The 27,524-nt window shown below is 35.1% G+C and overlaps 1 protein-coding gene across 3 annotated transcripts; it reads right to left on the reverse strand.

Moving 5' to 3' along the window:
• Nucleotides 1-288: 288 nt before the first annotated feature.
• On the reverse strand, nucleotides 289-26,654 carry LOC106621084 (IQ and AAA domain-containing protein 1-like). Of its 3 annotated transcripts, none has more exons than XM_014239789.3 (9): nucleotides 25,815-26,654; nucleotides 25,413-25,743; nucleotides 25,060-25,349; nucleotides 24,004-24,160; nucleotides 22,600-22,866; nucleotides 17,474-17,631; nucleotides 11,409-11,995; nucleotides 11,188-11,315; nucleotides 289-421 (listed from the first exon to the last, which is right to left on the reverse strand). In XM_014239789.3, the coding sequence occupies exons 1-8, from the start codon at nucleotides 26,545-26,547 to the stop codon at nucleotides 11,211-11,213; spliced, it is 2,628 nt and encodes an 875-aa protein (XP_014095264.2). In that variant the 5' UTR covers nucleotides 26,548-26,654; the 3' UTR covers nucleotides 289-421; nucleotides 11,188-11,210. The 3 variants fall into 3 exon arrangements, with proteins under 3 accessions (XP_014095264.2, XP_014095265.2, XP_036227399.2); XM_014239790.3 differs by lacking the exon at nucleotides 289-421 and adding an exon at nucleotides 9,107-9,439; XM_036371506.2 differs by lacking the exon at nucleotides 289-421 and adding an exon at nucleotides 9,456-10,650.
• Nucleotides 26,655-27,524: the final 870 nt, after the last annotated feature.

Here is a 27,524-nt window from a genome sequence, read left to right on the forward strand (position 1 = left end):
CAAAGTATAAACTTAAGTAAAAGAAAACAAATATTAGTTCATCGAGCGTAACTTTAATTTTAATGTCGATTAAGCCGTTATTTTTATTATAAATGTACCATTTGTTAATAATTTTAATTCTGACACATACCTATGCATATATGTATGTATGTATGTATATAATATGTCTATGCATAATGCATTTCATAGTTGATTATACATACATAGTATTTGCTACAAAATAATTTTTCATGTAATTAAAAATTATGCCGGCCATACAGGATATACTTGTATATGGTATAAATGCTCACTTTATACACGTATACATACATATATATAAATATCCCTATCCATTATCTGTAAGTTTGCTTGATTTTTGAAGGAGTTGTTCAAGGTAATTTTCGCACATATGTTTATATACCCGCCAGTTAAAATGTTTTGCCTGCGTAAAAATTAAATGAATCAGAATTGAGAGAATAATAACAATATTTTGTTAAGGTTTTATTTAACAGAACTTGTAATTATATTTGTTGAGTGCCTAACTTTTAGATTTTCGAGTCAGGATGTGTTAAACACACAAGTTTATACCTTCCTCTCATAAAATGCCTTGAGTAGATTTTTTAAACATTATGGAACGCCCATTTGTTGAAATATTCAAAAAGAACGTTACAAAACAGAGGAAAGCACAACATTCAAAAAACTCTAAGCACTCATTATAACGGGTGTTTTTTAAGACGTGTGGTTTTCAATGATTCAAACTTTTTGCGGATTTGGTCTTTTTGACTGCTGTTACTTGGTTAATATTCAGTTGGGTTAGGGATTTTAAAATGAAAGGTTTGGAAATCGTGATAATTATTACCAAAATAATGGTTTGGTGCCGTAGTCCAATGTTCGGTCGACATAATCGCACAGCAGATTTCGTAATTCAAGCAATCATGGATCGGTTTTATACCACGTTTACTCTAGTGAATAATGCGCATCATCATAGACGCTGTACAGTGTGCACCGAAGACGCTCGAGTAGAGTTTCGAAGAAGACCCGAATGAGTCCATCCCCCATCGCGCGCAACAATTGGAGCTGTGCCTATCCACGAACGGAAGATTTTTCGGAAGGATCTTGGTTTGCAATCTGACAACCTCAAACTCGTGCAAGAATTGAATCTGAACGACATTAACGCGCGTCGCACGTTCGGCGAATAATTTTATAAGAAAATTTTGTTCAGCGATGAAGCTCACGTTTGGTTGAATTATAATGTTAATAAACAAAATTTAGACGCCGTTGCATCCTCAAAAATTCACTGTTTGGTGTGCCCACTGCTGGACTATTTTTTGTGGGGTTACGTGAATACGCTTCACTATGCAGATAAGCTCGTATTCGGCGTGTTATTTCTGATATACGGCCCAATTGCTGCAAAAAGTGGTCGAAAATTGGCTGGAACTTATTGGAGCCAGCCGCGGGATCACTTGTCCGAAGTCATTTCTGAAACATAATGGCAAACCCTAATTTTTATAGTAAAGCTAAATTCTTGGCCATAACATCAAATTATATGCGTTTTATTTTTCTTGAAAACCACATGTATAATCGAAACACCCTTTATTTGTACATAATATGCCATGCCAATAAATCATTAAATCCTTCTAACCAGAGACGCTCAACTTAAGCCGCTCTTTTAACGCATTTATTTATTTATTATATTGTAGTACCTACAAGAACATGCGATAATTTAAAATGCATTAAAGAGTATTGTGTTCCTTTGCAAAACAAAACTAAAATACATGGCGGGTTAATTATAAATCAATTAAATAACTAAGTAACATTTTTTTGTTTTCTCAAAATGGGAGAGTTTATAGATTAAAAAAATTGCATAGTCTTCTTGAAATAAGGCATATATGAAGTATATATAAGTATGTATGTAAAACAATAAAAACAAAGGAATTAATGACAAACAAACATAAATATGTAGAAGCCATAAATAAATTCTATTACAAAGATATAATAATTTAGAATACATTTTCCTTGTTTGTAAAAACGTTTAGTGTGTAATTTTGAATTTCTATTAATTCTTCTTAATATTCGAACATATCAATAATATAAATTTTTTCACTGTTTACCATTTTAAAAAACTTCTGCACTGACCTAAATTTATAAGGAAGTACTGGTGTTTATTAATAAAAAAATATGTTTGGGGACAATCTTGAAATTCTATATACTTGTAGTTATATAATAGTTTCGTGTAAATTTTACCTTTTTAAACAATTAAATTATATATACAACATTTTCACATCAGATGACTTTAGCGCAAAGTCTTTGAATTTACGACTACAATTTAATTTTTTTGGACTTATATTGGATTTATCAGAAAATATAACAAAGAGGGCTCATGAGAAGCTTACTTTACTTTAAAAAAAATCTACGTAAATTACACCAAGGTAGATAATTTTTAAAACAAAAAATAATCATAGTAGACTGAAATCCATTGGAAGAGAAAGAACAGATAACAAAAATGAAGAGAAAAATTATTTACAAGCGATCTGTGGTGGGGTAGAGGAAGGGAAGAGGAGTGGTTGAATTTTAATGGATTAAAAACTGTTTATCTCGATTTTCAGCACAACTACAAGTCCTACAAATATAATTTATTTGGGCTAACTGTAGGTAATGAAATATCTACGACTTTTGTATTGACATCTTTTTCCCATAACTTCTAAATTTATTTGAAAAATTCAAATTCATTCTTCATTTCAAATATTTATTTTTTCACCTTTATTTAATATCGGAGAAGGACTCTAACTTTCATTCGAAAATTTTACGTCAAATATCGGCGGACTTTCAAATAAGTCGGTAAGCTTTGTATTTATTGTAATGTATACTTTCTGATGGTGTAAAAAATATATACTATAATATTATAAGTTTCCTAAAAAAATGCCAAAAAATACTCTACTAAATGATTCAAACCTGCTTTTTTCATTCCTATTTTTTTGTAATAGTAGCAGTAAAAGCAGCTTCATTTTCCAATTGGTTTTAACCTACTATGAATTTTTTCACTGTTTACTCTTTTTCAAAACCTTCTGCACTGACCTAAATTTATAATGAAGTACTATTATTATTAATAAAAAAATAAATGCAAATTTAATTTTTTCAGTAAGTAAAATAATTAGGTGAAATTTTTAAAAACAAATTGCTCATAAACATTCAAAGCGTGTCTACATACGCATTACCGAAAAGTTATGGAACATACACACATTTTTTAACCAAAACCACTAACCATATGTATCTAAATTTAATGTTTAAAATTGAATGGCAAGAAAATGTATTATATGAAAAATTCTTTTAAGTGGTAAGTTGTGCGTACTATACTTACATACATATGTATGTATATCTATAGATGTGTGTTTAGGTATGGTATAAGTCAGAGGTAAACCTGAAATTTATCAAGCATATAATCATATATATGTATATACATTTTTAACTAAGCACATTAGTGAAAATGCTTTAAACTGTAGGTATGTCCATGTGAATGCATAGCTAAATTCTAAATTAAAAGTTTTCAACTAGTTTGATAAGTAGTAAAAATAAAGAATGTACATATAACGTACTAAATGTATGAATTATTTCATAAGAAATTACATCTGGAGCACTAGCCTATAATGCTACCTTTTCCAAATTGATACATATTATATATACTTAGCCATAGTGATCTATAAGTGATTTTTTAGATTTAATTTATCTTCAATTACATTTTACAAATGATAAATATATTAAATGTTTTCCAAACGAATTCGCAGTTTCTATGTATCTATTTCAAAGTACTCTGTATGAAGTTCCAATTACGTTCAAAAGTAATCTCATAGAGCCCAAGGATAAATTTTAGTTGCCATAGTCCCCTTTACTGAACCAAATAAAAAGCATGTAAGAAAAGACTAAGTTCGAGTGTAACCGAACTTTTTATTCCCGCAATGTACATATCATATAAGAAGCAAAGGCGGGGAAATGGATTACAACCGAGATATTTATATACATATATTAAAACCAATCTATTAACTCAATTTCGATATATGTATGTAATATAAACTCAAATGAAATTTAAAATATTGGGAATATAAGGGAAAAGAAACTGGAGGCGAGGATACCGTTATATTGCAGGTTGAGGCTTAGACCAAATTCAACTGTATTAAGTATGAGTTTATTCATAGCTGAAATAATTGTACAATCAATAGTTAAAATGTATTAATTGTTTTTAAAATTATTATAAGAGAATAATCACATAATTTAAAGATTTATACGTAAATAAATCTTAATGTCGACAAACAAAGTTATGGCATAAGAAAGATAAGTTGTAGTAAATCCTTTCGTATTACAGACAGCTAATGAGATGAATATTCAATATGCTATCTTCATGTTTGGAAACTCAGTGTATAACTCGTTTATCCGTAAGAGTTTGAAAAGGTCGAATGGTGAAATACGTTTCAAATTTTTTTCAGAACAAAATGCGTAAAAGTGCACCAACTCATCATACACTGAAAATTATATATTATAATTAATATAAATAAATAAATTTTATATAAATTTTCCTTAAATGTTCAGAAATTTTACGAATTTCTTCGGGATTTAGATTGCCGAATTCAGTGATAACGCCAAATTTTTCTTTAATAATTCACATGCTTGGCATCTTCTCCACAATTTAGAATCGAGGTTGGCAAGAATGACATTAAAAGTTTTAACTCGAAATTTAGGTCTCGCTAGACTTGGTGTTCAATTTTTCACAAATAAAATCACAGGTGATCACAGCTAGCAGGAGCTTGATAGGATGAGTGACAAGAGGTTGATACATACAATACTCTTTGCATGCTGAGGCGCGTAATTCAAACTTAAATTTGAAAAGGTGGCGTCGAAGAAGTGACTTTGTTTGAAATTTTCAAAGATAGCGATAACTGAATTTTTAATTACAGCAAATATCTCGTTTACCGTTGGTAAACAAACGCATCATAACACGCAAAACTTTACGATAAATGAGCTTAATATAAACCAAATCTTACGATTAACATGGTTTTATATCTTGTGACGTAATTCTTTTGAGTTGAAAAAAAAGCTCTCTGCTCAGCGTGTAAGCTGTACACAAAAACGTAAATACTTTTGTTAATTCGTGAAATAGACTTAATTCATCAATTTTGAATTTTAATAATTAGAAGTACGAACTGTTGCCTCAGTTATTTACTGACAACACCATTTCTTTTATGAATTTCAATTATATATCGTACACATTGACCGATATTTTCAGTAAAAAGTCAACTATAGGCACTGGGGTTCACATATTCAGTACCCAGGGGCTTTAACAGTTTTGGTTAGATTTAGACAATTTTTGGTCACAAGGTGGCATACTTTAAACGCATTATTCACCCCGATCATCGTTGTTTGATATGTATAGTGGAAAGTGAAGGAATCAGATGGAATTTAAAATGGTGTTATACGGGAAATAGGCGTGGTTGTAATCCGATTTCGCTCATTTTCGCACTATAACATAGAAATATAAGATGAATGTAAATTATGTACTGAATTTGGTTGAAATCGGTTAAGCAGATCCCACGATATGGATTTTCACCTGAAAGTGGGCGGTGCCACGTCCACTCTCTAAATTTGAACGGGCTTCCCATAAATTCATTTCATACAACCCCAGAGATAATATTTAATGTATCTTTTGTGTTTAGTGTCAGATTTATGGCGCTTTTAGTAGTTTTTAACAGTACCGTTATCTAGGGAGTGGGAGGAGTTGTCACCCGATTTCACCCATTTTTACACTATCGATAGATAGAGTTATTATAGCTTTAGCGGTTTATAAGATATGCACATTAAACCTATTATGGGGCGGGGCCACGCCTCTTCCTAATGTGATCCTGTATACCAAATAACTACTTGTATCTTATTGTGGAGCATAACCAAGCAATTTATTTGTTTTTTATTAATGGCGTTTTGTGGGCGTGACAGAGGTCCGATTACGCCCATCTACAATACCAACAGTATTACGGTACCAAGAAACATGTGTACCAAATTCATAAAGATATCTCAATTTTCTTCATCCTGATCATTTATATATATTATATATAACTCTATATCTAACCGGATTAGTTTTAAGTGATACAAACAACCGTTAGGTGAACAAAACTATTATACTATGTATCAACATGTTGCGAGAGTATAAAAATTGGCCCCAAAGAGATTACTATTGCAGATGGGCGGAATCGCATTATTGCCGCGCCCAAAAATCGTAGTAATAAGGGGCACTGTGTACCCCTAATAAGTTTAATGTACATATCTCACAAGCCATACAAGCTAAATCGACCAAACTTGCTACGAAAAAATGCTTTTGGCACCTCCTCATATAGTGTGAATGATTGAAATCGGAACTATTCCCACTCCCCATATAACGGCTATGTTGAATACTGCTAAAAATGAGATAACTCATTAAATAAATACGCCAGTCATACATTTTTACAGTAAAGATGGCACGTAAAGGTGTCAAGGGAAGCGATGTAAAAATTGAACAGTTGGCGGGACACTGCCCGCCTTTAAGTGAAATTAAATATCTCTGGAACTACTTAACCAATTTCAAGTCACATTCTGAAATCGGGCTACAACCACGCCTACATTCTATGTATCACAATTTAAATTCCATATAATTCTTTCACTTTACAGTATTTAAATCGAGTTCCAATGACGTTATCGAATTAAAACTTTGCATACAAAGAGTATTTAAGGTGTTTCACGTTTAAAAATAGTGGAAATCGGCCCATAACTTTTGAAGTCTGCAGACATCGAATATGTGGACCTTAGAGCCTATGGTTGATTTTGGCCTATCTATGAGGTACCTTAATGAAAGTAATATAAAGATTTTCGAACTTCCTTTTGACTTCATATCGATCCCGCTGTAATAACAGTATGCCCTTGTGTATAAAACAACAATAATCCTCCTATACAAATTTAAAACATCCGGTTAAATTCAAGTAAGTGGGATGTCCTAGCAAAATTAAATGAACATGACCAATAACTAAAAGTATTACCCCAGCTCCTTGCAAATTGTGAGAGTATGAAAAGTTCCATTTCACCCGAACTTAGCCATTATTTAGTTGTTGATAAAAAGTTTAATTTGAAGCTTCTCATATTAGGTTCTTGGGGACTTGAGAAGCTAGTGTACTATTTGGACCATATTTAGATGCCAGTTTTCAGACCTTAATATATAGGTTGAGCTATATTATATATAGAATTTAAAATTATGTCACTGATGAGTATATGCGTGATTGTAGGCGGATTCCGCTCAAGTCAAATCTGTAATACAAGAAGCCAAATTTAGCTTAATTGGTTCCTGAGGTATGAGATTAAACTTTAACATGGACCCATTTTCTGTTATATACGATTAAATTTAACATTTCTGTCGCCGTTATATGGGGTATGGATGTGGCTATTATGTTTTGTATTGCTTATACAAGATATGTAGATTAGAGGGCGGGGCCATTTTCCCTTTCCAAAAGGGTTAAGCCATAATTTAACGATTAACGTCACTTTTTCGTCACTTCTGCAATACTAACGCGCTCAGACTGCCCAGGAACACGTGTTTCAAGTTTTATCATGCAATCTTAATTTTTATTTAATATACATATGTTTGATTGAGGGACGTAATTATTTGTTATGTCTTTATAGGTTAATAAAAGACAGGAAATTTTTTCTCGTATTCACCACAAACGACTGTAGTTTTATATTGTGGTTTCCAAAAGATGTACTAGTCAAAAAATACCGTAAGTATGATGCACTTTAGAAATTGGAATTAATTGCATAGCCTTGGAACTAAGCAATAGATTTATCTAAAATTTCATGGTATCTCGTGTCCTAAAAGCATGAATGATTGAAAGACTTCCATTATATTATGATAAAAGGTTATTTATTAACTTTATGATGATGCGGACAACTATTTAAAATCAAAGGAGAAGTATAAATACGTACGTTCTTGAACTGCTTCTTCATAGAATATCAGTAAAAATATTGTCTAAGCTATGCGCTCAGAGCTCGAGTCACTGGTATAAGTTATTTGCAATTTCTGCTTAACTTATAGTTATCTAAATAAAAGTTCTAAAATTTCAATCACGAAATAACGTCACTGAAATTACAGTTTAATTTTTATGAAATACGTTAATTTGTAGTTTTCGGAATATACTTACTTCATGATTATGCGGATAACTTTTCCAATTCAGAGAAGAAGTACAAATACTCACGTTTTTGAACTGCTTCTTCATGGAATATCAGTAAAAATAGTGTCCAAGTTATGCGCTCAGAACTCGAGTATAAATTATTTTGCGATCTCTGTTTAACTTATAATTATCTAAATGAAAGCACTCAAATTTCAATCACAAAATGACGTCACTGAAATTATAGTTTAATTTTTATGAAATACGTTAATTTGCAGGGGCAATATAGAAAATAGGTCTTAGTCATTTAATCACACTGACTGGTTGAAGAAATTTGTTGTTGGAAACTGAAAATGAATCATTAAAATTTTAGCTTTGTTTAAGTATTTAAAATTTAATTACCATCAAATGTCGTTCAATAGACAAAAATAACAGAGGAGTAACGCTACCTTGATGTCAATAACTTCATTGAATGAAATTTCATGAAAATTTTACAGTATTCTAGTTAAAGTTGCTACTCTAAGGCAATAATAACAATTTTTCGCTTTGTGGTAAGATCCCTATTTAAGCCAAAACTATTATTCTTCATATTTAAAATCATTGTTTTATAAAATACATTCGTGCTATAACTTAGGTGTAAATTTAAGAGTTTTTATATTTTTAATTTATCGTTTTAATAAAACGGTATTTTCTATTTGGCTTTGGTTTTTTATGTTCCCAACTTCAGATATGATATTTTTGACTTTTAATTTGAGCTCCATAATTATTCGAAAACATAATTTTTATGTTTTATGGATGTACATTTTTCGTGCCATCGTAACCCCAATGATTGCAACAGGGTTTACAATTTGACAATTCCAGAAGAGGAATTTAATGATCTAGAAACCACCAAAGGCGCATATACGAGTAAAATAAGCCTTTCCATCTACTAGGAACGTCGCCCACACCATAACACTGCCTTATCCAAAGCGTCTTCTTATGACAGCTTATTGAATTTAAATCGGCCAAATCAATTTTTTTTTATCGAAAAATAATTGTTTCACTTTCTCTTGTCTATTGTAGCATCTACTGCTAACCAGTCACAATTTTTTTTATTTGAATATTGATTTTCGGGTCTAAAGATATTTTACAATTTTTTCGTATTCACCTAATATATTCGTTGAGGCATTTTCTAATTACTAAGAAAGTATGATGATACAAGTATATACATACATATACAATATATGTACATGTATTTTATTATAAATATGTATTTCAACAGCACTATGTAAAAGTTTTGACAAATGCAACTGAAATTAAAAGAAAAATCAAACGCATCTTTCAAATTGTGAATAAGCCATATCCATATCCATACTAATATTATAAATGTGAATCTAGGTATGTTTATTACGCTTTCGCTCCGAAACCACATCACACACACGATCATCATGGAACTTTGTACTCATATGTATGTCTTATGGTATTCGAAAGGACATACGATATTTATTATTAATAATAAAATATATTTTTTACGAATTGTGAAACGAATTTTTTTGGCAAATCATATACAGTAGCTCCATCGCATAATCGGAAAAGAGTTTGTCTAATATTAATGTTCAGTATACATAAAAACAAAAAAGCATAATGTGTTATTTTTCGCTTTTATTTACACTTCATAACCCTATCTCACTCATCAATAAGAAAACACCAACTATCCTTTATGATAACTGTACATTTTAGTAGAAAAACATAAATGACTCAATTTTCTGCACTCAACGAATAATCGGACAAATCTCACTAGCAATAAAATTTATTTAGTGTTAGAGAAGTTCAGAATTTTGAGAATTGTTTTTAAAATTGATCCAAAAGGAAAGCAAACCTCGGTCCAACTATAGCGAATAGTGAAATTAAATGGTGAAGGTAAAACCGTGCGTGAAATAGCTGAATTGGTAGGAAGAAGCAAATACACAGTCCATGATGTGATCAAGAGGTTCCACGATGAGTTCAGATTGGCCAATAGAAGCAGAGAAGGTCAGGGTAAGATATTATCTGTGCGAGAAGAGCGTTCTATACTAAAGGAAGTCACAAAAGATCCTTTCAAAACGGCAAAGTAACTGCAAATTTCTTTAAAATTTCGAAGTGGAAAAGATGTTTGCCTAAATATTGTTCGTAATACGTTACACAAATACGATTATTATGGTAGAGTTGCAAGGAAAACCCCCATTAGCCTTTAAAATAAAAACAAAAGGCTAAAATATGCTAAGGAGTATTTATTAAAATCAGAAGACTTTTGGAATCAGGTAGTTTCACATTATTTTATCTCAAAATACATTTATTTTGATAGTTTTCACTTTTTTAAGGTTTTATCCACAGATGAAGCAAATTTAATTTGCATAGATCAGATGGCAAAATGTTTGTGTGGCGTAAACCAAATGCCGAATTTGATCATAAAAATATAAAAGCCACGGTAAAGCATGGAGGGGGTTCTATCAAGGTTTGAGGCTGCATGTCAAGTGCCATTCTGGAAAAAAGGGATATGCAACTTAGTATTGACTGCTTTTGTTTTATATATATAGTGGCACTATTTGGTTTTGTCCGATTATTCGTTGAGCACAAAAAATTGAATTGTTTTAGGCTTTTTGATGAAATTGACAGCTTATATTGAAAAAAATTTAAGTTTTCTTTTTCACTTAAGCAGACGATAATATGAAGTGTAAATCGAAGCCAAAAACTACACATTAAGCCTTTTTGGTTTTATGTATGGAGAATATTAGTATTAGGCAAACTCTTGTCCGATTTTGCGATGGAGCCACTTATACTTGTAAAATAAATTTGAAAACTTTAAAATTGAAAGACATATGACAGATGATTGTTTGTCGAAAATTTTCAAAATGTAACAGAACAAAAATGCACCAAAAGCGTAAAAAAGACACAATGTATGTAGTTCTTTTTTTTTTTTTTTTTGTTAATAGTCTTTGATATTTCTTTAAGGGATTCAATGCGAGCGGAGTGTTTTGCGAGTGTTTGTATTCAAATAACCAAAATTTTACAAATATACCTGACATACTAAAAACAAGAAGATTACTTTTTCTTCTTATTTTTCTCATCCTTTTTCTTGAAAAACTTTCTTCTTGCTACACTGAGTTTGTTTGATTTCTGGTACCATTTCTGGAACTTTTCCATTAGCTGAAACAAATTAATTTTCCAACAATCAGAATATGTACTATACAAATATATGTTGAATTTTAATGAAATATACTAAGTCATTTTACTATTTACCTTCTCTTCTGGAGGAAATATTGATTGATTTCTGCCAATAAAGTTTGTTAAAAACTCGAAAGGACTTAAAGGTTTCGACTTCAATTTCATACGGCGGCGCACATCTAAAGTTTCTGCAATATTATCCGTGACATCACCGGAATTATAATTTTTAAACACCTTAGCTAATGCAGAGTAAATGTAATCATCAACGGAATCATCACCAGCATAATTTGCCAAAACTTCTAGCCAAAGTAGGAAGCTGGTGCCATAATCACATTTGGGAATCAATAACGACTTTTGAAACACACGCCTCATTTTTGGTTTTGCAGACCATGGAGCGTCCGTTGTGCCCAAAAGCATTATTTTATCTTCTTTTTTGATTGTTTTTAAAATCTTCGTGCTGATAACTTTTTGAAGCAACCGAGGATTCAAATACTCTTGCTCTTTAGGAATCCTTTTCCAAAACACTCTGTGAACGTCCTGTATAAATATTATCGTTGGTTGGAACGCTTTTGCAACTTTCATAACCACGTGCATTAAATAGTTCAAGTCTTCATTACTGTAAGCTTGTGTTTTCTCAGGACTGAGATTCATAAACACAGCATCTGTGCCAATTGGTAATTGAATATACATATGTATATACATATTTTAAGATATATGCAAGCATTAATATTAAGTGTAATAAATAAGTATATTCATATTTAGTTTCTTATTAACTTATATTAAAGGTCATAGACTCACTAATTCTCATTACTACATGTATGTAAATTCTGTGTTTATTGGCAAGTGGAGGTAAATGAAGAAGCCAGAGTAAAACCGGCAGTGGCTTAGAGATGATCTAGAGCAATTCACTGCAAAGCATTTAAGATGATATAATGCTCCTGCCACCTTTGAGACACTTCTGGAACAAGTATTAAAAGAATTGTGTTGCGTAAAAGCTTCGATGAACACCTTAAGAACCTGACAGAGGTTTTCCAACGGATGGCTAGCAGTTGTTTAGCTGAGTCCGAGGAAGTATTCCCTGTTCAAAAAGAAAGTAAGTTACTTAGGACACATGCAGACTCAATTAAGTGGGCACTGGCTTCCTTCTCGAAATATAAGTCACCAGGGGCTGACGGCATCTTCCCAGCACTGCTGAAGCAAGGAGGGAAAGCTTTATTGCCGTACCTTGTTTGGCTGATGAGAGCTAGCCTTGCGTTATCTTACATCCCATCACCGTTAAGAAAAGCAATGGTTATCTTAATACCTAAGGTAGGAAGGAAGGACTGTTCACTGGCTAAATCTTTCAGGCCTATTAGTCTTACCTCTTTCATGCTAAAAGGTATCAAAAAGATTAAAGACAACTACATTAGAACGAAAACGCTAATATGCGCAACCCTACATGCAAATCAGCACGCGTACAGAGCAGGCAGGTCTACTAACACTGCTCTGTACCAACTATCATCTGAGATCCAGAACTTGCTGGAGAATAATGAGGTTGCGATATGTGTTTTCCTAGACATTGAAGGTGCTTTTGATAATGCGTCCCACGCAAGTGTGATCAGAGCACTGGAGAAAAGGAACGTACAAGCTCCTATATGCAGATGGATAAAGGTTGTCTTGCATACCAGGATAGCAGAAACCACGGTGGGGGAGAGCATGAAACGTCTTGTTACTACGAGAGGCTGCCCTCAGGGCGGGGTATTGTCCCCGCTTCTATGGAGCCTTGTAGTAGATGAACTCCATAAGATGAGGGAAATTTGAGAACACTCTCTGCGATATAGTCCAAAGGCGCTTAAGCCTAGCGAAGGGATGGTGCGATACGGTAGGGTTAAACATTAACCCGTTAAAAACAACCGTCATCCCTTTCACTAAAAGAAGATCTCTTTTGGGCTTAAGAACCGTAGAGAGCTAGAGGTGTCTAAGAAGGTTAAATAATTAGGTCTCACACTAGGCTCCACCTTGGAACAGGCACGTGGAGTTAACGCTGCCCAAAGCCACAAAGGCACTCATGGTGTGCAGACGCCTGGCCGGCATATTCTAGGGTTGCAAGCCAAGTATCATTAGATGGCTGTACACCATGATCGTGAGGCTTATTGTTACATAAAGAGCGGTGGTCTGGGCGTCGAAAGTAGTGCAGTCCTTGATAAGTCTTCACGGCAATGTGCACTTGTCCCACCGCAGCACTTGAGGCCATGCTAGAGCGCACACCGCTCCATTTCGTTATTAAACAGACTGTGAAGCATACCATGCTGCTCATGAAAGCAGAGGGATATGGAAAAGGGAAGTTAATCTCGTCTCAACAAATTAGGGCCATAGAGGATAACGGCCCTTCTTCCAAGAGACGGCGTAATGAAGAGGGTAAAATTTATGAAAAATTTTAAAGTTACTCTCGGCAGTAAGGCGGACTGTAGTGATTCCACGCTCGACCAACTGTTGAGAGGTAGCAAAATTCAGTAATACACTTCCGGAAGGAGTTGGAGCAGGCGTTGCGGGATCGCCTACCAAGCTTTCTATACCAACGGGTTGTTTTCCGAGCATCTTTCTAGCAGAATTATTTGCCATAAATCAGTGTGCAGTAATAAATCTCCAAAGCAACTATCGCAATAAGGGTATTGCTATACTCAGCGTTAGCCAAGCGGCGCTAAAAGCGATCTCAGCTTATAAGATTAAATCGCTTCTGATGGAGGAGTGCATAGGAAAGCTGAACCGCCTATCAGCTTGTAACCGTGTATATCTGATCTGAGTGCCGGGGCATACAGGGGTAGCCGGCAACGAGTTGGCAGACGAGCTCGCCCGCTCTGCTGCTGCTTCTAGGATGATTGGGCCAGAATCACACACTAAAGGAGCTGCTTCGCACGGAGGAGAGAATGGGCAGAGAAAGTCACTGGCAGCAAGAACCGCCATGCGCGTATGCGCCATGCTAAACTGCTACTGAGAGGGTATAATCTAGCCAGATTCAGAGCTATGATAAACCTCCCCAGAGACGAATTCCGACTTCTTGTCGCCCTCTACACTGATAACTGCGGCTCAAGAAACATCTGTCTAACATGCACATAGCTTCTTGTGAAAACTGCCGGTTCTGCGACATGGGGCCGGAAACCCCAGAACACCTGATTCTAGATTGCACTGCAATTTGTAGACGCAGGCTCAATGCCCTCTGTTCCATTTATGTCGACAGGGATCACATTATCTCAATAGCACCCAGCAGGCTTCAGGAGTTTGTCAGGGTGCTGGGACTTTGGGAATACATGTGATGGAGGAGAGGGCACAAATAGACCCTAGGTCGCGGTGCAAACCTCATATAGGACACAAAGTGACAACGGAGGAAAGTTCCCAGGTTCCTGGGATGAATTAAAGCCTGGAACAATAGCGTATTCATCAAAAATTTGGTTACGAGATATGTTGTTCCAGTAGAATTACATGCTGACCAAGGGAGAATTTTTGAAACAGCTCTAATACAGGAAAACAGGCTATCTGAAAAACACGTACAACTGGATTACATCTGCAGTCCGATGGCATCGTAAAACGATTCAATCGAACTTTAGAGGAACATTTGAGAAAAGGGATAGACAAGATTCAAAAAGATTGGAATACTCATATATTCTCGTCACTGAGGGCTTATCGGCCTGTAGCAAGGTAATTTTGGTAAGGAAGTTCGATTACCGATTTATTAGAAGTTTCGAATTAACACCACCGGAGGAAGGAATGCTGAGGAAGTCAACAGCATTCTATAAGACGAGATTAGAGAAATACATTCATGCTATGGTGAGACAACGCACGCAAATTATGAGCGATAAAATAAAAGCAAAATATGATATGGCAATGAACTCTGAGACCATACCAAGTTATCAAATGACTCAACGATGTAGTGTATCGCATACAGACCATTGGAACGGCTTGAAAGTTTTGGTGGTCTAAACGGGACGATCAGACTTAGCTAGTGGGCACTGTGGCGAACACACAGATATATCCAGGCGTCGAAATTCGTGATTGCCAGTGAGGTGGAGTGGGGATCTAGCAATCTACTATATAAAGGCTGCCGAAGGGGAAGGCGATATAGGTATATTATATATCTAATTATAGTATTGCCGAGCAAAATGTAAATGAGTTATAAGTTTGAAATTGTAAACTCGGTTAACGAGTAATCAAGTTATTTGAATTAGAAACAAAGATAATTGTATAGCCATTAAATTGAGACTTTTATTTAAAAAGTTAAAATCAAATTTTATAGAACTCAAAGTCAAATCGGCGATTCATTTAGTAAATCCATTACAATGTATATAACTCTATATAGATCTCGATTAGTTTTAGGTGTTACAAAAAACAGTTAGGTAAACAAAACTATTATATTTTGTTGCATCTTGCATAAGTATTCAACGTGCGACAATACCGTTAATGGATTACAAACATATTTGATATCTTACTAACTAATATTTTAGGTTGTAGACTCAGTTAGTTTCATTACTATATATTCAAAATAATTTTATTAAAAACAAACTCATCAACTCAAATGAGATATATTATATTGTTATATGCACAATACATACATATGTGGCAAGATAAACTCAACTAAGGCTAGACCAATTTCTTCCATATTCAGCGCTTAAACACATTATGTTTAATTTCATTAAATTATCGCATATTTTGACCAAAATCAACGATTTAAAGTCAGTTGGAAAGTCGGGAATCACTATGCTGGGTTTATTGCGACTAGTAGACGAGGTAACAAAAATCATTACATGGAAGCTGTTTTAATTTGTGGACCGATTTCATACATTATTACACAAGAACACACAGAAGATACGCTCTCTGAACATTTAATTAAAATAACTTACATATTAACCGATATATACATATAAAGTCAACCGGAAGTTCGAAAATCTTTATGTGAGGTATCTGAAAGCCAAAAGGATTCACGTGATTTTACCCACTTTTGATAGGATAGACTTAGTCTACAATAAGTATAAGTATTTCATAAGCGAAACAAAAACATTTATGCAGAAACTTCCAAGGACGCAAAAAATGTTATTCCAAGGGTTCATCGTGGTCACCATCCTGTGCTGTAGTGGTTAAGCGAACAGTCTTCGGCAAAGGCGTTACACTTCTCCACTTCTGTTAATAAGGGGTTTAAGCTGGGGCAAAAGTGTACCAGCTGCATGTTTTGAAGGCGTGGTAAAGCAGTTAAGTAATACTCCCTCGATGAAGAGCATTGGATCTTAAACCAAGATTCTGCTCAAGCGCACAAGGTAAAAACCACCAATCAGTGACTTAGGAGCAATATTCCCGGTTTCATAGCTGCAGATGAGTGGCCGACTGGAAGTCCAGATTTGATTCCATTGGATTAGAGTTTGTAGTCAGAGTTGGAAAACACGGCCTGGCGAATACCCCACAGAAATTCGGAGAGTTTCAAAAAATCTTTGGTTCGAGCAGCTTCGTTAATACCAATAAAAAACTGTGCGTGCTACTATGCAACAATCGCCGAATGGGCTGTGAGCTTGTGTGAAAGCAAAAGATGAACATTTCGAATACAATGCTGTACATCACTTATTTAATATATATATGCGTTATAAAATCAAATTATCTTTCTTAAAATATGTATTATAATTTGATTTTTATAACGGTCTAAATTTGTAAAAGAACTTATGGTAGGACTAAGTATAATTATATACTACTATATACGTATATATACGTATATATACGTATATATATATATATATATGTATAATAGTATAAAAATTTAACATATGGATCAATATCCGTTTTTGGATGGAATAGTGGATGGATTTTCATCATTTTTATGCGCTGGAAGGTACATACCGAAGTCAGTAAGTTTTAACATCGAATGACAAAAAACGTATCGAAATATGGAAATATCTTGCACTATTACCGATACATGCAAAATATGAATTGAAACTCTACCAACTAATTATATTGGTTGTATAGGGCTTCACATTATGTCTGAGAGAACATATTCACTTAGTGCTATTAAAATACTTATCGTACATATATAATTGGCAAGTGAATAGACATAAGTATATAAATGTAGGTATATATATATGTATATATATGAAATTAAATACTACTCTTGTGACTTACTTTACCTATTTCAAATGCAATAATTTGAGAAAGCAACTTCTTTCCATTATTCAACGGTCCCGCTATACAAAGAGTTTTAGGTTTATCTACAGTAAATTCTCCTAATCCAAGCATGCATTCTTGAACAACCATTTTAATATCGCCTTTAGCCGGTCCCAATGTACTGAAAATATATAACCCAAAATAAGCGATCATTAAAAAATTAAAAAAGCTTATATGTACAATTAAAAGTTAACAAAGCAATAAATTTAAAACGCTTCTAAACTTTTTTCAGGTCTTCAAAGATATATGCTGTATAAGATTTCAATAAAAGTTTTGAAATTCTTGATTTGCCCTAAAAATATTATTTTCATTGTACAAAGAGTTGAAATAAATGAATGAATACAAGCGTGCTTACCCTCAATATGCTTTACAAATAACCGATAGTGTACTATTCAGAATGACTCAAATACTTATTAATAACTCTATAGGTTGGCAGAAATCTCCCATTGAACCCTCCCCGAGGGTGCCGACTGATAATGCATACCACAGTTTTACCGCCCCTGCCGTAGATGTGGGGAATCTAGCTAAGGTCAGCCAAGTGACAAAGGTCAGCTAAAGAGGCTAAGCCGTCATACAAGAGGCCGAAGACAAAGGGCGTAACGCCCGCAAAATCCTTTGTAGAGAAATGGCCCCGAACCGAATTATCATTGGCGTTCTGGATGAGGGGGATCCCGAAGGAAGAATCCTCAGAGCCCAATGGAAATGGGTGCAGGCTACCAATCAATCCAGGTCTGCCACCGTCATGCACAGATGCTGGCTGGTACCAGGGCCAATTCAAAATGATTGAATCCGACTACGAGAGATCGGTCGCATTATACAAAGCTGCTATAGCCAAGGTGGGAAAGGTATACCCCAGGCCAAAATTGGTAGCAGTAGACAAAAAGGACGTACCATCCAGACCAAGGGCAAGGGTATGGATCCCGGCTACACCATCACAGCCGGATCAGATTATGCAGCCCATAAGAGCCTGCAACCCGAATCTGCCCACGGATTGGTGCAAGTTCGTCAAAGCATTTGAGGACAACGTAGCAGAATCTGGCGTGAAGACCAAAAGGGTCACGATGCAGATCATGCTGTTACTTGCAAAGGAGTCCATCGAACCGCTGACGAAAAGTGGCGGGGAGATAAATTATGGATTCACCAAAGTGAGGATAACCCCATACAAGTCGGACGCCGATGCTGCAGACCATCTAGCATCGGAGAACGAGATATGCGTAGTAGACGAAGATCCTATGGAGTCCTCGAGCGACGTGGAAAGTCTAGAGCAAGGTGAGTGTTCTTCTGGGTCTGAGCTTGACTCTCAAACTTGTATGCTGAGAAAGAGCCTTTAAGCGACTCTATATATATAAAAATAGTTAATGCTTCTTCTACAAGTTAATCTTCATCACAAACTAGCTTCAGCAGCCCTAATTAACCGCGTGGCAATATAACAGCCGAGGAAGAACTGGTGCCACCTCTGATGGTAAAAGAGGTGGTACGGGATAGCGAGGCATCCAAGTGCATGACTATACTTGGATGCGACTCAAACGTGATTCATACAGTCTGGGACAGCACAGATGTCAATGACTGATGTGAGTGTCTCTTTAATTACCTACTAAGCACTAAGCTTCTGTTGTGTAATAAGCGAATTACGCCAACGTTTATTACAAGAAACCGACAAGAAGTACTGGATATCACACTTGTGTCGGAAGAACTATTTGACAGGGTAACCCTATGGAGAGTCCTTGAAGAACATTCTTCTTCGGATCACCGATATATTGAAATAATAATAGTGGTGTTTAAATGTGTATGTACTATTTTGGTGAACACTACCGAGATATTAACACTTTTAAAGATATTAACACTGAATTACAATCGCGTGAATAATTTAAATTAAAGCGTTGTTTTTCGTATAATTAAATTGGATCGTTGAAAGTCAGCTCGGAACGAAAGTGGTGAGGTGACGCTCAGGCCCGTGGACGAGAAGCGAGTCTTCGAATGTGGTTTTTCGAAAGATGATATGAGTTGCGCGCAGCTACAAAAAGAATGCAGAAAATAGTTCAATTTAGCTAAGTAATCCCAAGGCGAGTCAGACTGGGATAATTATTACAACCTCCTTAGGTCATACAAAAAGGAAGTTAGGAGAGCATAAAGAAATTCTTGGAAATCTTTTTGTAATGATATCGAGAACACGGCGGAAGCGTATCGTATATAAGGGCACAAATGCATAGTATCGGTTATCTTCAGAAGCCAGACCGCAGTTGGACGATATCCAGTGAAGAGTCATTGGGACTACCTACTTCCCAGGCAGCTCTGAAAGCCATACTGTTGAATATACTCAAGACAGTGGAGCAAAAATAGACTCCACTCTTATAAACATAGTGTCAGAAAGCAACGTACGCTAGGCAATAAATAGCTTCAAGCCCTTCAAGTCGCTGGGACCAGACGGTGCAATTAAACCATATCAATGCGCTTTGGAGGGAAGTCAAGATAATATACATACCTAAGGCGGGCAAAAGCTCGCACACAAGTCCAAAATACTTCAGACCAATTAGCCTCTCCTCATTCCTTCTAAAAACGTTGGAAAGGCTAATAGAATTACATATAAAACCAGAAAAATTGGCTGGTTCGCAGCATGGTTCCTCAAGGAGGCTGTTATCTCCACTTCTTTGGATCCTGACCATGAATAAGTTGCTGTTGGATCTAGGAAAGAAGGAGGTACATGGTATGTTTCGGTTAGAATTAAATTCCCAAATACTCTCTCAAACCTTAGGCAAACAATCTTAGACGATATAAATCTTTGGGCCGTATATGCGGACTAAACTTAAATGTTGGTAAGACGAAGCAAGTAATATTCACCGGAGAACATAATACTCCAGTAGTTACGGCGCCAGTATTAAATGGTATCAGACTAACAATTGGAGATAAGGCAAGCTACCTAGGACTAATCTTAGACAGGAAGCTTTCATGGCTACGGCACTCTACACCTGTAAAAGGATGGTGGGCTCCAAATGGGGGCTATTGCCTCGGATAGCTTATTGGCTCTACACAGCAGTTATCAGACCAATCATATATACATACGGCATATTGGTATGGTGGCCTACTTTCGTTGTTGATTTACGTGAGTACCTGCCGGCGACGGCCTTACCTCACGGTGCTCCAAAGCACAACGTATCAATACAATGCGTTGATAAGCGCCCCAAATAATACGAGCTATTTGCAAGTATTAATTTGGTTACCAGTGGCAGTCTGGGCACACACTACCATCTTGGTAAGATTCGAGGCCGACCTAAAAGCTCTTCCGTTTTCGGGTACGGAACCCAGTTGCTTTTTGCAACTTCTTTTTAGAACTGAAAAAACAGTTAGGCTGAATTTTCAGTTCTTCCTGCATTAAGGTTTCAACCACAGCCACCACGAATCTCCCCAAAGGGGTCATAACCCAATGAGCAGATTGGACCGAAGTCCAAGGGCTTTCTGCTCCCCGTGGTACCAGAAAGTCTCCGGTAAGACTGTGTAACCGAAACTACTGCCAGTTGAGCAACCCATTACTCAATGACTGGTGACATTTGTCACTTGAACTTCAAATGTCTTTTAATTTGCTTTTCCATTTAAAGTCTATAATATTATATCATTTCAAGCTGAGTATTATAGCACTATTTCTGGCATACTATGCTGATATTACTGAGCAAGGTACATAATAACAGTCATAGTGCATATTGGCTTTTAGTCGCCTCTTACGACAGGCATGCCTTACTGCGGGTAAATTCTTACCCCTACCCGTAGGGGGATGGTATGGTGGCCAATAATGGAAAAGAAATACGGGATGAGCGTATGGAAAGTATACAAAGAGCAGCCAGTATAAACATTAGTGGAGCTCTTAGAACAACGCCAAGCCAGGCACTAAACGTCATTTTACATTTACTGCAAGCAGACTTGTTCTGTAAGCAAGCGGCAGCAAAGTCCACTCCCAGACTGAGGGAATCCTCCCAATTAGTCGCCTGCAACAAGGGCATTCTAGGATACTTAGCATATTCCCGTTTCTACCAAAACCCACGGATTTGCGATATCCAATATAGTTGGCGCTAAATTCGGTCCACAACATTGCCTTCCCCACCAGAGAGGAGTGGGAAAAGGGCGGGGTGGACGGGAATGCAAGAATTAGCATCTACACGGATGGATCCAACCTGGATAATCGAGTGGGAGGTAGTGTCTTTAGTGTCAACATTAGACACCAAAATCGCCTTCCGTTTACCAGACCACTGCAGTATTTTCCAGGCGGAGATCACAGTAATCAAACAAAGCCTTGTGGTATTGACAAAAAGTGTGGTCACAACAAGTAGCATATATATATATATATATATATACGGATAGCCAAGCGGCCTTGAAATCACTCAAGTCTCTAATAGTCTCATCAAGGATAGTAAAAGAATGTCTCGATCTATTGAAGGACCTAACATCCTACTTCACGATAACTGCGAAGCAGATGAACTAGTCAGAACAGGTACCACTTTACAATTAACCACTGAAAAACAAGGAATTTATATGTCTCTGGCAACTTGCAAACATTTAATCAGCGAACATGCGTAAATCTAGCTGAGTCTTGGTGGAGACAATCAATAACTTGCTCACATAGCAGACTAACGTGGCAGGAATGCAGCGTGAGTCGTAGAAACCGACTATTAAAATTCAAAAGTAATGACATAAGAACTCTGATAGGAGTACTAACAGGTCACTGTCTATTTGGTAGACATGCCAGCAGCTAGGTGTACCTAACAATGACTATTGTAGAAGCTGTCAGGAAGTAGAAGAAGAGGAGACTGTAAAACATCTTCCATGCGAATGTACAGAAAAAGAATCGCAACCATCGGTCGAGGATTCCTTGACGACGTATCGAAAGTTGCTCATATAAAACTATTTGTACGATGAGCATCATCAGAAGCACAGGTTGGTTCAGAGAGGAGACGAAAGAGTGAGGGAACATTAGTCCCGGTGGTATCGAAAGGGGCTTCCTATAGGCCTAGGTGCGTCGTTAGGCAGCCACTCTACCTACCTATCTACCTATTAATAACTTAATCCACTTATTTCATAACATAATAAAAAAAAAACTTACGTCAAATGATCTTCGTCTCGAGTGTCGTCCGCAACAAAGTTGAAATCCGAAATAAACGACTCGAATGTCTTCTTCTCGCATTTTTCTATTATGCCGTCTGCTTTAAGCTCATCATACAATGACTCAATTGTGCGATCAGCTGTCATGTCTTTAATCTTCTTCTTTTTCTTCTTCTTTTTTTTAGATTTAGCTTTTTTGTGTTTTTGAGGTTTATATTTTTTATTCAGATCCATGCAAAGAGCTTTCCGAAGTATTTCATATTCCAATCTGAATTATACAAAATAATATTATTACATTAAATAATTATCAATGTATTAAAACAGATTATTGATTCTTATTATTGCCTAACTATCTTATTGTACCCTACACCATAAGAGTTTAGTTACCCATAGATGACCACCTTCGCAACATAATTTTTCATACTACATAAATAATTGCTTCGAAGTTGCTATAGCGGAATAAATCGAATGATATCTACTTTTGGGCACAATAATGTGTTTGGAAAGTGATGCCAGTCTACATACAACCGGACTTTTATATCTGTTATAATAATCGTCTATAATTAAAAAACCTTTGATGTAATGTTATAAAGGTTAAATTATCTTCGTCAAAATTCTGTTAAAATTATGGTATAACAGGCGAATGCTTTTCACCCCATGGAAACAAGACGTTTTTCTGTATGTCGACATACGAGGTGTGTTCAAATGAAAAGGTGAATTTTGAATTTTTGTGATATGTATTTATTTATATTTTTAGTCAAAAAATCACGAATAAGCATTGATGTGTGAGCTGGTGCATTATCGTAATGCACAATGCACGATTCATTTTTCCACAATTCCAATCTTTTGAGCTGTATTGCTTCACCCAAACGTTCTCGTATTAGCACTTATTTAAATTTTCAGTAGTCATACAGAGCGAGTCACTAGATATACCATTCCTCTTCACTAGATATACTTTCTTTGTTTCCGAATTTGTGCAAAATTAAATTTCTTTTTGGATATTAGGCAATTAATTTATCTTGAATTTTACGCGGTATGTCAGGGGAACATTTTATGTCTTTTCATTTCTACCTTATGTATTATTTGTGCTGACATTTTTCAGGATATTTATGGGCTCTACATTGATGATAATTTCACCGATGGATTGATTTATTTAACCTTTTCGTTAAACTAAAGTATGCGTATGCGTATATTTTTAAATCAAGTGGATTAATGAAAAATATTAGATTAACATATAAGGCTGCGGTAATTTTTTTCGGTACCGAACTATAGTATGTCGAATATAACAGGTTCACTTAATTAGATATTAATTAGATATTCTATATGCGGATGGATATACATATATGGTATAAAGTGCACCAGAATAACGAAAAATAATAGAAGATAGAAAAAATGATTTAACTACCGCATATATTCATCCACCAATGCTCTAAGCTCTCTATGCATAACTGCAAGTTCTCCTCCCGTCACCCAATCCTTTATTGCTTCATGATTTTTATTGAGATATTCATCAATCATCCTCCAGTCAATAGAGTATTGCTTTATAGTTTTCTCAATATTCACTACAAGAAAATATATATATACTCTTTTTTAAAATGGTTACCAATTAAGAAGGTTTGATATACGTTTAACTAGCGTATGAACTTATAAATAAAAACGTTATTTCTTATGATGTCACTATTTCTATCTCTTTAGCTATCCCCTAAATTAAGGACCGGCGTTATTATGTAATTGTATGTAACATCAAAGAGGTGTTTAGCTCGTAAAAGACATAATACTGAATTACACCTATGTATACGTAAATGGCACACAATAAAATCATCAAAAGAATCACAAGTTTGCGTATACTACATGGGCTGAGAATACTAACATATACTGAAATACTGTCAAAGTTTCAAAAAATTTCACCAAATCATGAAACTCAAAGTGATGCTACCTCTACTCAATTTGTTTAAAATGGAATAAAATGAATTTCGTGTTTTGATACAGCAAAGAAAAATCTTATATACTTTCAAAATTAGAAGATATAAAAACTACCTACCGAAATATTGGGTTTTTGAGGCCAAAATCGTAAAACTAAGAAATTACTTTTTTTGATTATGCTAAATATTGGTTTGGTCCAATGCCAAACAATATGAGATATGGCTAAACCTAATCCTCATACACCAATGTCACTACTGTGCCAAATTGGAGTTTTTTGGTTAATTCGTGGCAAAGTTACAGAACTTCATACTTTTTCGAATAACAATGTTTTGTGGATACCACATATATTTCAATTAGTTTTAGATCTTGCAGCACTCTTGGTTGGGTAGTTGGTTGAAGAGGGAGACGCTGAGGCACCGTTAGATGAACCAAATTAATTTACTCTGGAGCACGCGGTGGTGAATAGCCCCCATAGTTTATAAGTTGATGAGACGAAATATATGTATGTGTGCATTATTTAACTAATGAATAAACTTACATATATGTTTATTAGTCTTCATATCATGCGCTATATCATAAATGCCTTGTTCCTTCATCTTTTTCCTTCTCTTAGCCTCTTTGATTTTTTCTTTTCTTATTTTGTCCTTTTCTTTCTTTCTTTGTAGTTTTACTTTCTCTGCTCTTTTTTTCTTTTCTTCTTTGGACAAATTCATTTCGTTCAACTTTTCTTTAAAATCCTCTGGAGACAATGTTTCATCGATCAAAACTAAAACAGTTCCAGATTTTAAAGCATCCGGGTATGGATGAAAATCGCCCACTTTATCATAACTGCAATAGGATACCTTTAGAATATGACCACCTTATAATATAATATAGAAATGCAAATCTTACAATTCCTTGAACCATGCACGTATATGATCGGATATGTCCTCCATTATCCATGGAGACCTTTCTTGCAACAATCTAGTTCTCTCATCAGTCATCAATCGAATGAAATCCTCATCCAGTTTTATTTTCAGCTTTTCATTTCTGTATGTTTCCATAAACGAATCCATATACTGGTTTGGGTTAATTAAACGCCTTTTAGTTCTCATACCATACAATGTTTGTTTGAAAATATTCCTTTTCTTAAGTATTTTTTGGCTTTTATGAGACCTCCATGCTAACTGAATCTTTAATGCTGCTTCGTTACGTATCATATTTAGTTCATCTTCATCGATCTCTACCATTATAATTTACATTTATAAGTCTTAATAATAATAAAAAGTAATAATACTATTCTTAGTTACTTACCATCTTTCGATTTTCGATCAATTTTATCTGCTCCTACTAAATATTTGCAATGTTCATTTTGTTTTACAAAGTCCGCATTGAACATTGTTCTTTTCACTGGTATGCTCATTGCCTGATCAGGTTTGTAAGTAAATATGTAATGAACTTTTCTTCGTTGAAATACTTTGAGATTTCTTTTATCGTATTTGATAGCGGATTTATAAACACGGGCACTTCTAGCTCTTTCATGAGCTTGTATCAGCTTGACTGCATCACTCAAAATTAATTTGCCCTTCTTATCGGCATAAGTTTTCTCTTCTTCATTCATAAAAATTCTATTTTCGTACACTATATTTTGTAGTTCAGGAGGACGACGATATAAAAATTGCGGAGAACGCCAAATAACCAAATCATAAGGGTTGAGCTTTCTTGCAATTAAAGCTTTGTCAGTGTAAACATATTCACTTAATTCCAAATTCTTCAGCTCTGTTTTTAGTTCCATTAAACGTCGAACGGCAGATTCGACTAATGGTCTAACCACTTTACGCTTCTGGACTTGAAACGTATAGTTATAAACATAGCTCAGTTTATTGACCAATTCGACGTATAATACATACAGTTCCGAAAATATTCTATACGTGACCAACGGGTTGGTTATTGGGTCTTTCCTCTTTAATACATTTTGCCTTTTTATGATGTCTTCAATATCCGTTCTTGTGCCAACCCAAAATTTGTAATTAAAATCAAATGACATATTTGCAGTTTTATGTCCACAAACAATTTTGTCTTAAACTTTATTTTTATCAATTGTTTTATTGTATTTTTGGCAACACAAAAAGTCAATTTGAAAATGATGTGCTCATAACATGATTGAATTCTTATTGAATTATGGCTCATTTCAATCATATCTTCTACAAGACGGAGGTAACCAATTCACTGCTATACTCGTTAAGTTTCGTCTCTTGTACTACCACATACCCAAAGCTAACTTTTTGTTTTTTTACACAGAAAATTCTGTTGCACAATTCTCCAGCTATACAATTCTTCATTAACAATTGCTGGCATTATCTGGGAAAAAAAGTTTGTAAATTCATGTGAAAGCGCTTCTTCTGATATGTTTGTTAAATATTATATAATATTATTTTGTTTTATAGAATAAAAACCTAGCAATGACGTTTATGAAGAGCGTAATTTTATGTTGTGTCTAAAGAATTGATTAAATATAATTGCAGCTAAAATTCTAATGTCCTAAATACTGGGTTCATTACTTATAATCCGAGCTGACAACCTCTAACTTATATCACAATTGCTCTTAGCACGACAGTGCTCTAACTAGAACACAATCCGGAAGTTCTTGTATAGTAGATCGTTAACCAAACTTCACCACTCGAACATTTTGGCAACTACGAATTCCACTGTCTGATTGATTCTAGCAATTTATCGTCGATTTGATTTTGTTCTGGCACCGTCATTCCCCTAATCATTCACCCGTGTTCGTCGCACTGTCATTCACCTAAGTCTGATCGTCCGGATTAAAAATATTTGTGGTACCAAACGCATAGCATTTACATATGTATGTCTATCATATCGTTTTTTAGGATGCTGTTGACTTTCTTAGCCATCCTTCTCTTATTGGCGTTAATTCCATCCGTTTTCCGAATACCAAGTTTCTGGTACATTCCTTGAATTAGAGCTAAATCGAAATTTTTTCCTTAGTCAGAACGTAATTCC

This window comes from Bactrocera oleae, chromosome 6 (assembly GCF_042242935.1).
Source record: "Bactrocera oleae isolate idBacOlea1 chromosome 6, idBacOlea1, whole genome shotgun sequence".
In the NCBI taxonomy this organism is placed as follows: Eukaryota; Metazoa; Arthropoda; class Insecta; order Diptera; family Tephritidae; genus Bactrocera; species Bactrocera oleae.

What these genes read in the sequence shown, in the direction of transcription:
- LOC106621084 (XM_014239789.3), bottom strand. Translation starts at nt 26,547, where the DNA reads ATGTCATTTGATTTTAATTACAAATTTTGGGTTGGCACAAGAACGGAT. An exon ending in CGAGACGAAGATCATTTGAC is followed by an intron (nt 17,632 to 22,599) that starts GTAAGTTTTTTT and finishes ATATATTTTCAG; the next exon opens with TACATTGGGACCGGCTAAAG. An exon ending in AATTATTGCATTTGAAATAG is followed by an intron (nt 11,996 to 17,473) that starts GTAAAGTAAGTC and finishes CAATTGGCACAG; the next exon opens with ATGCTGTGTTTATGAATCTC.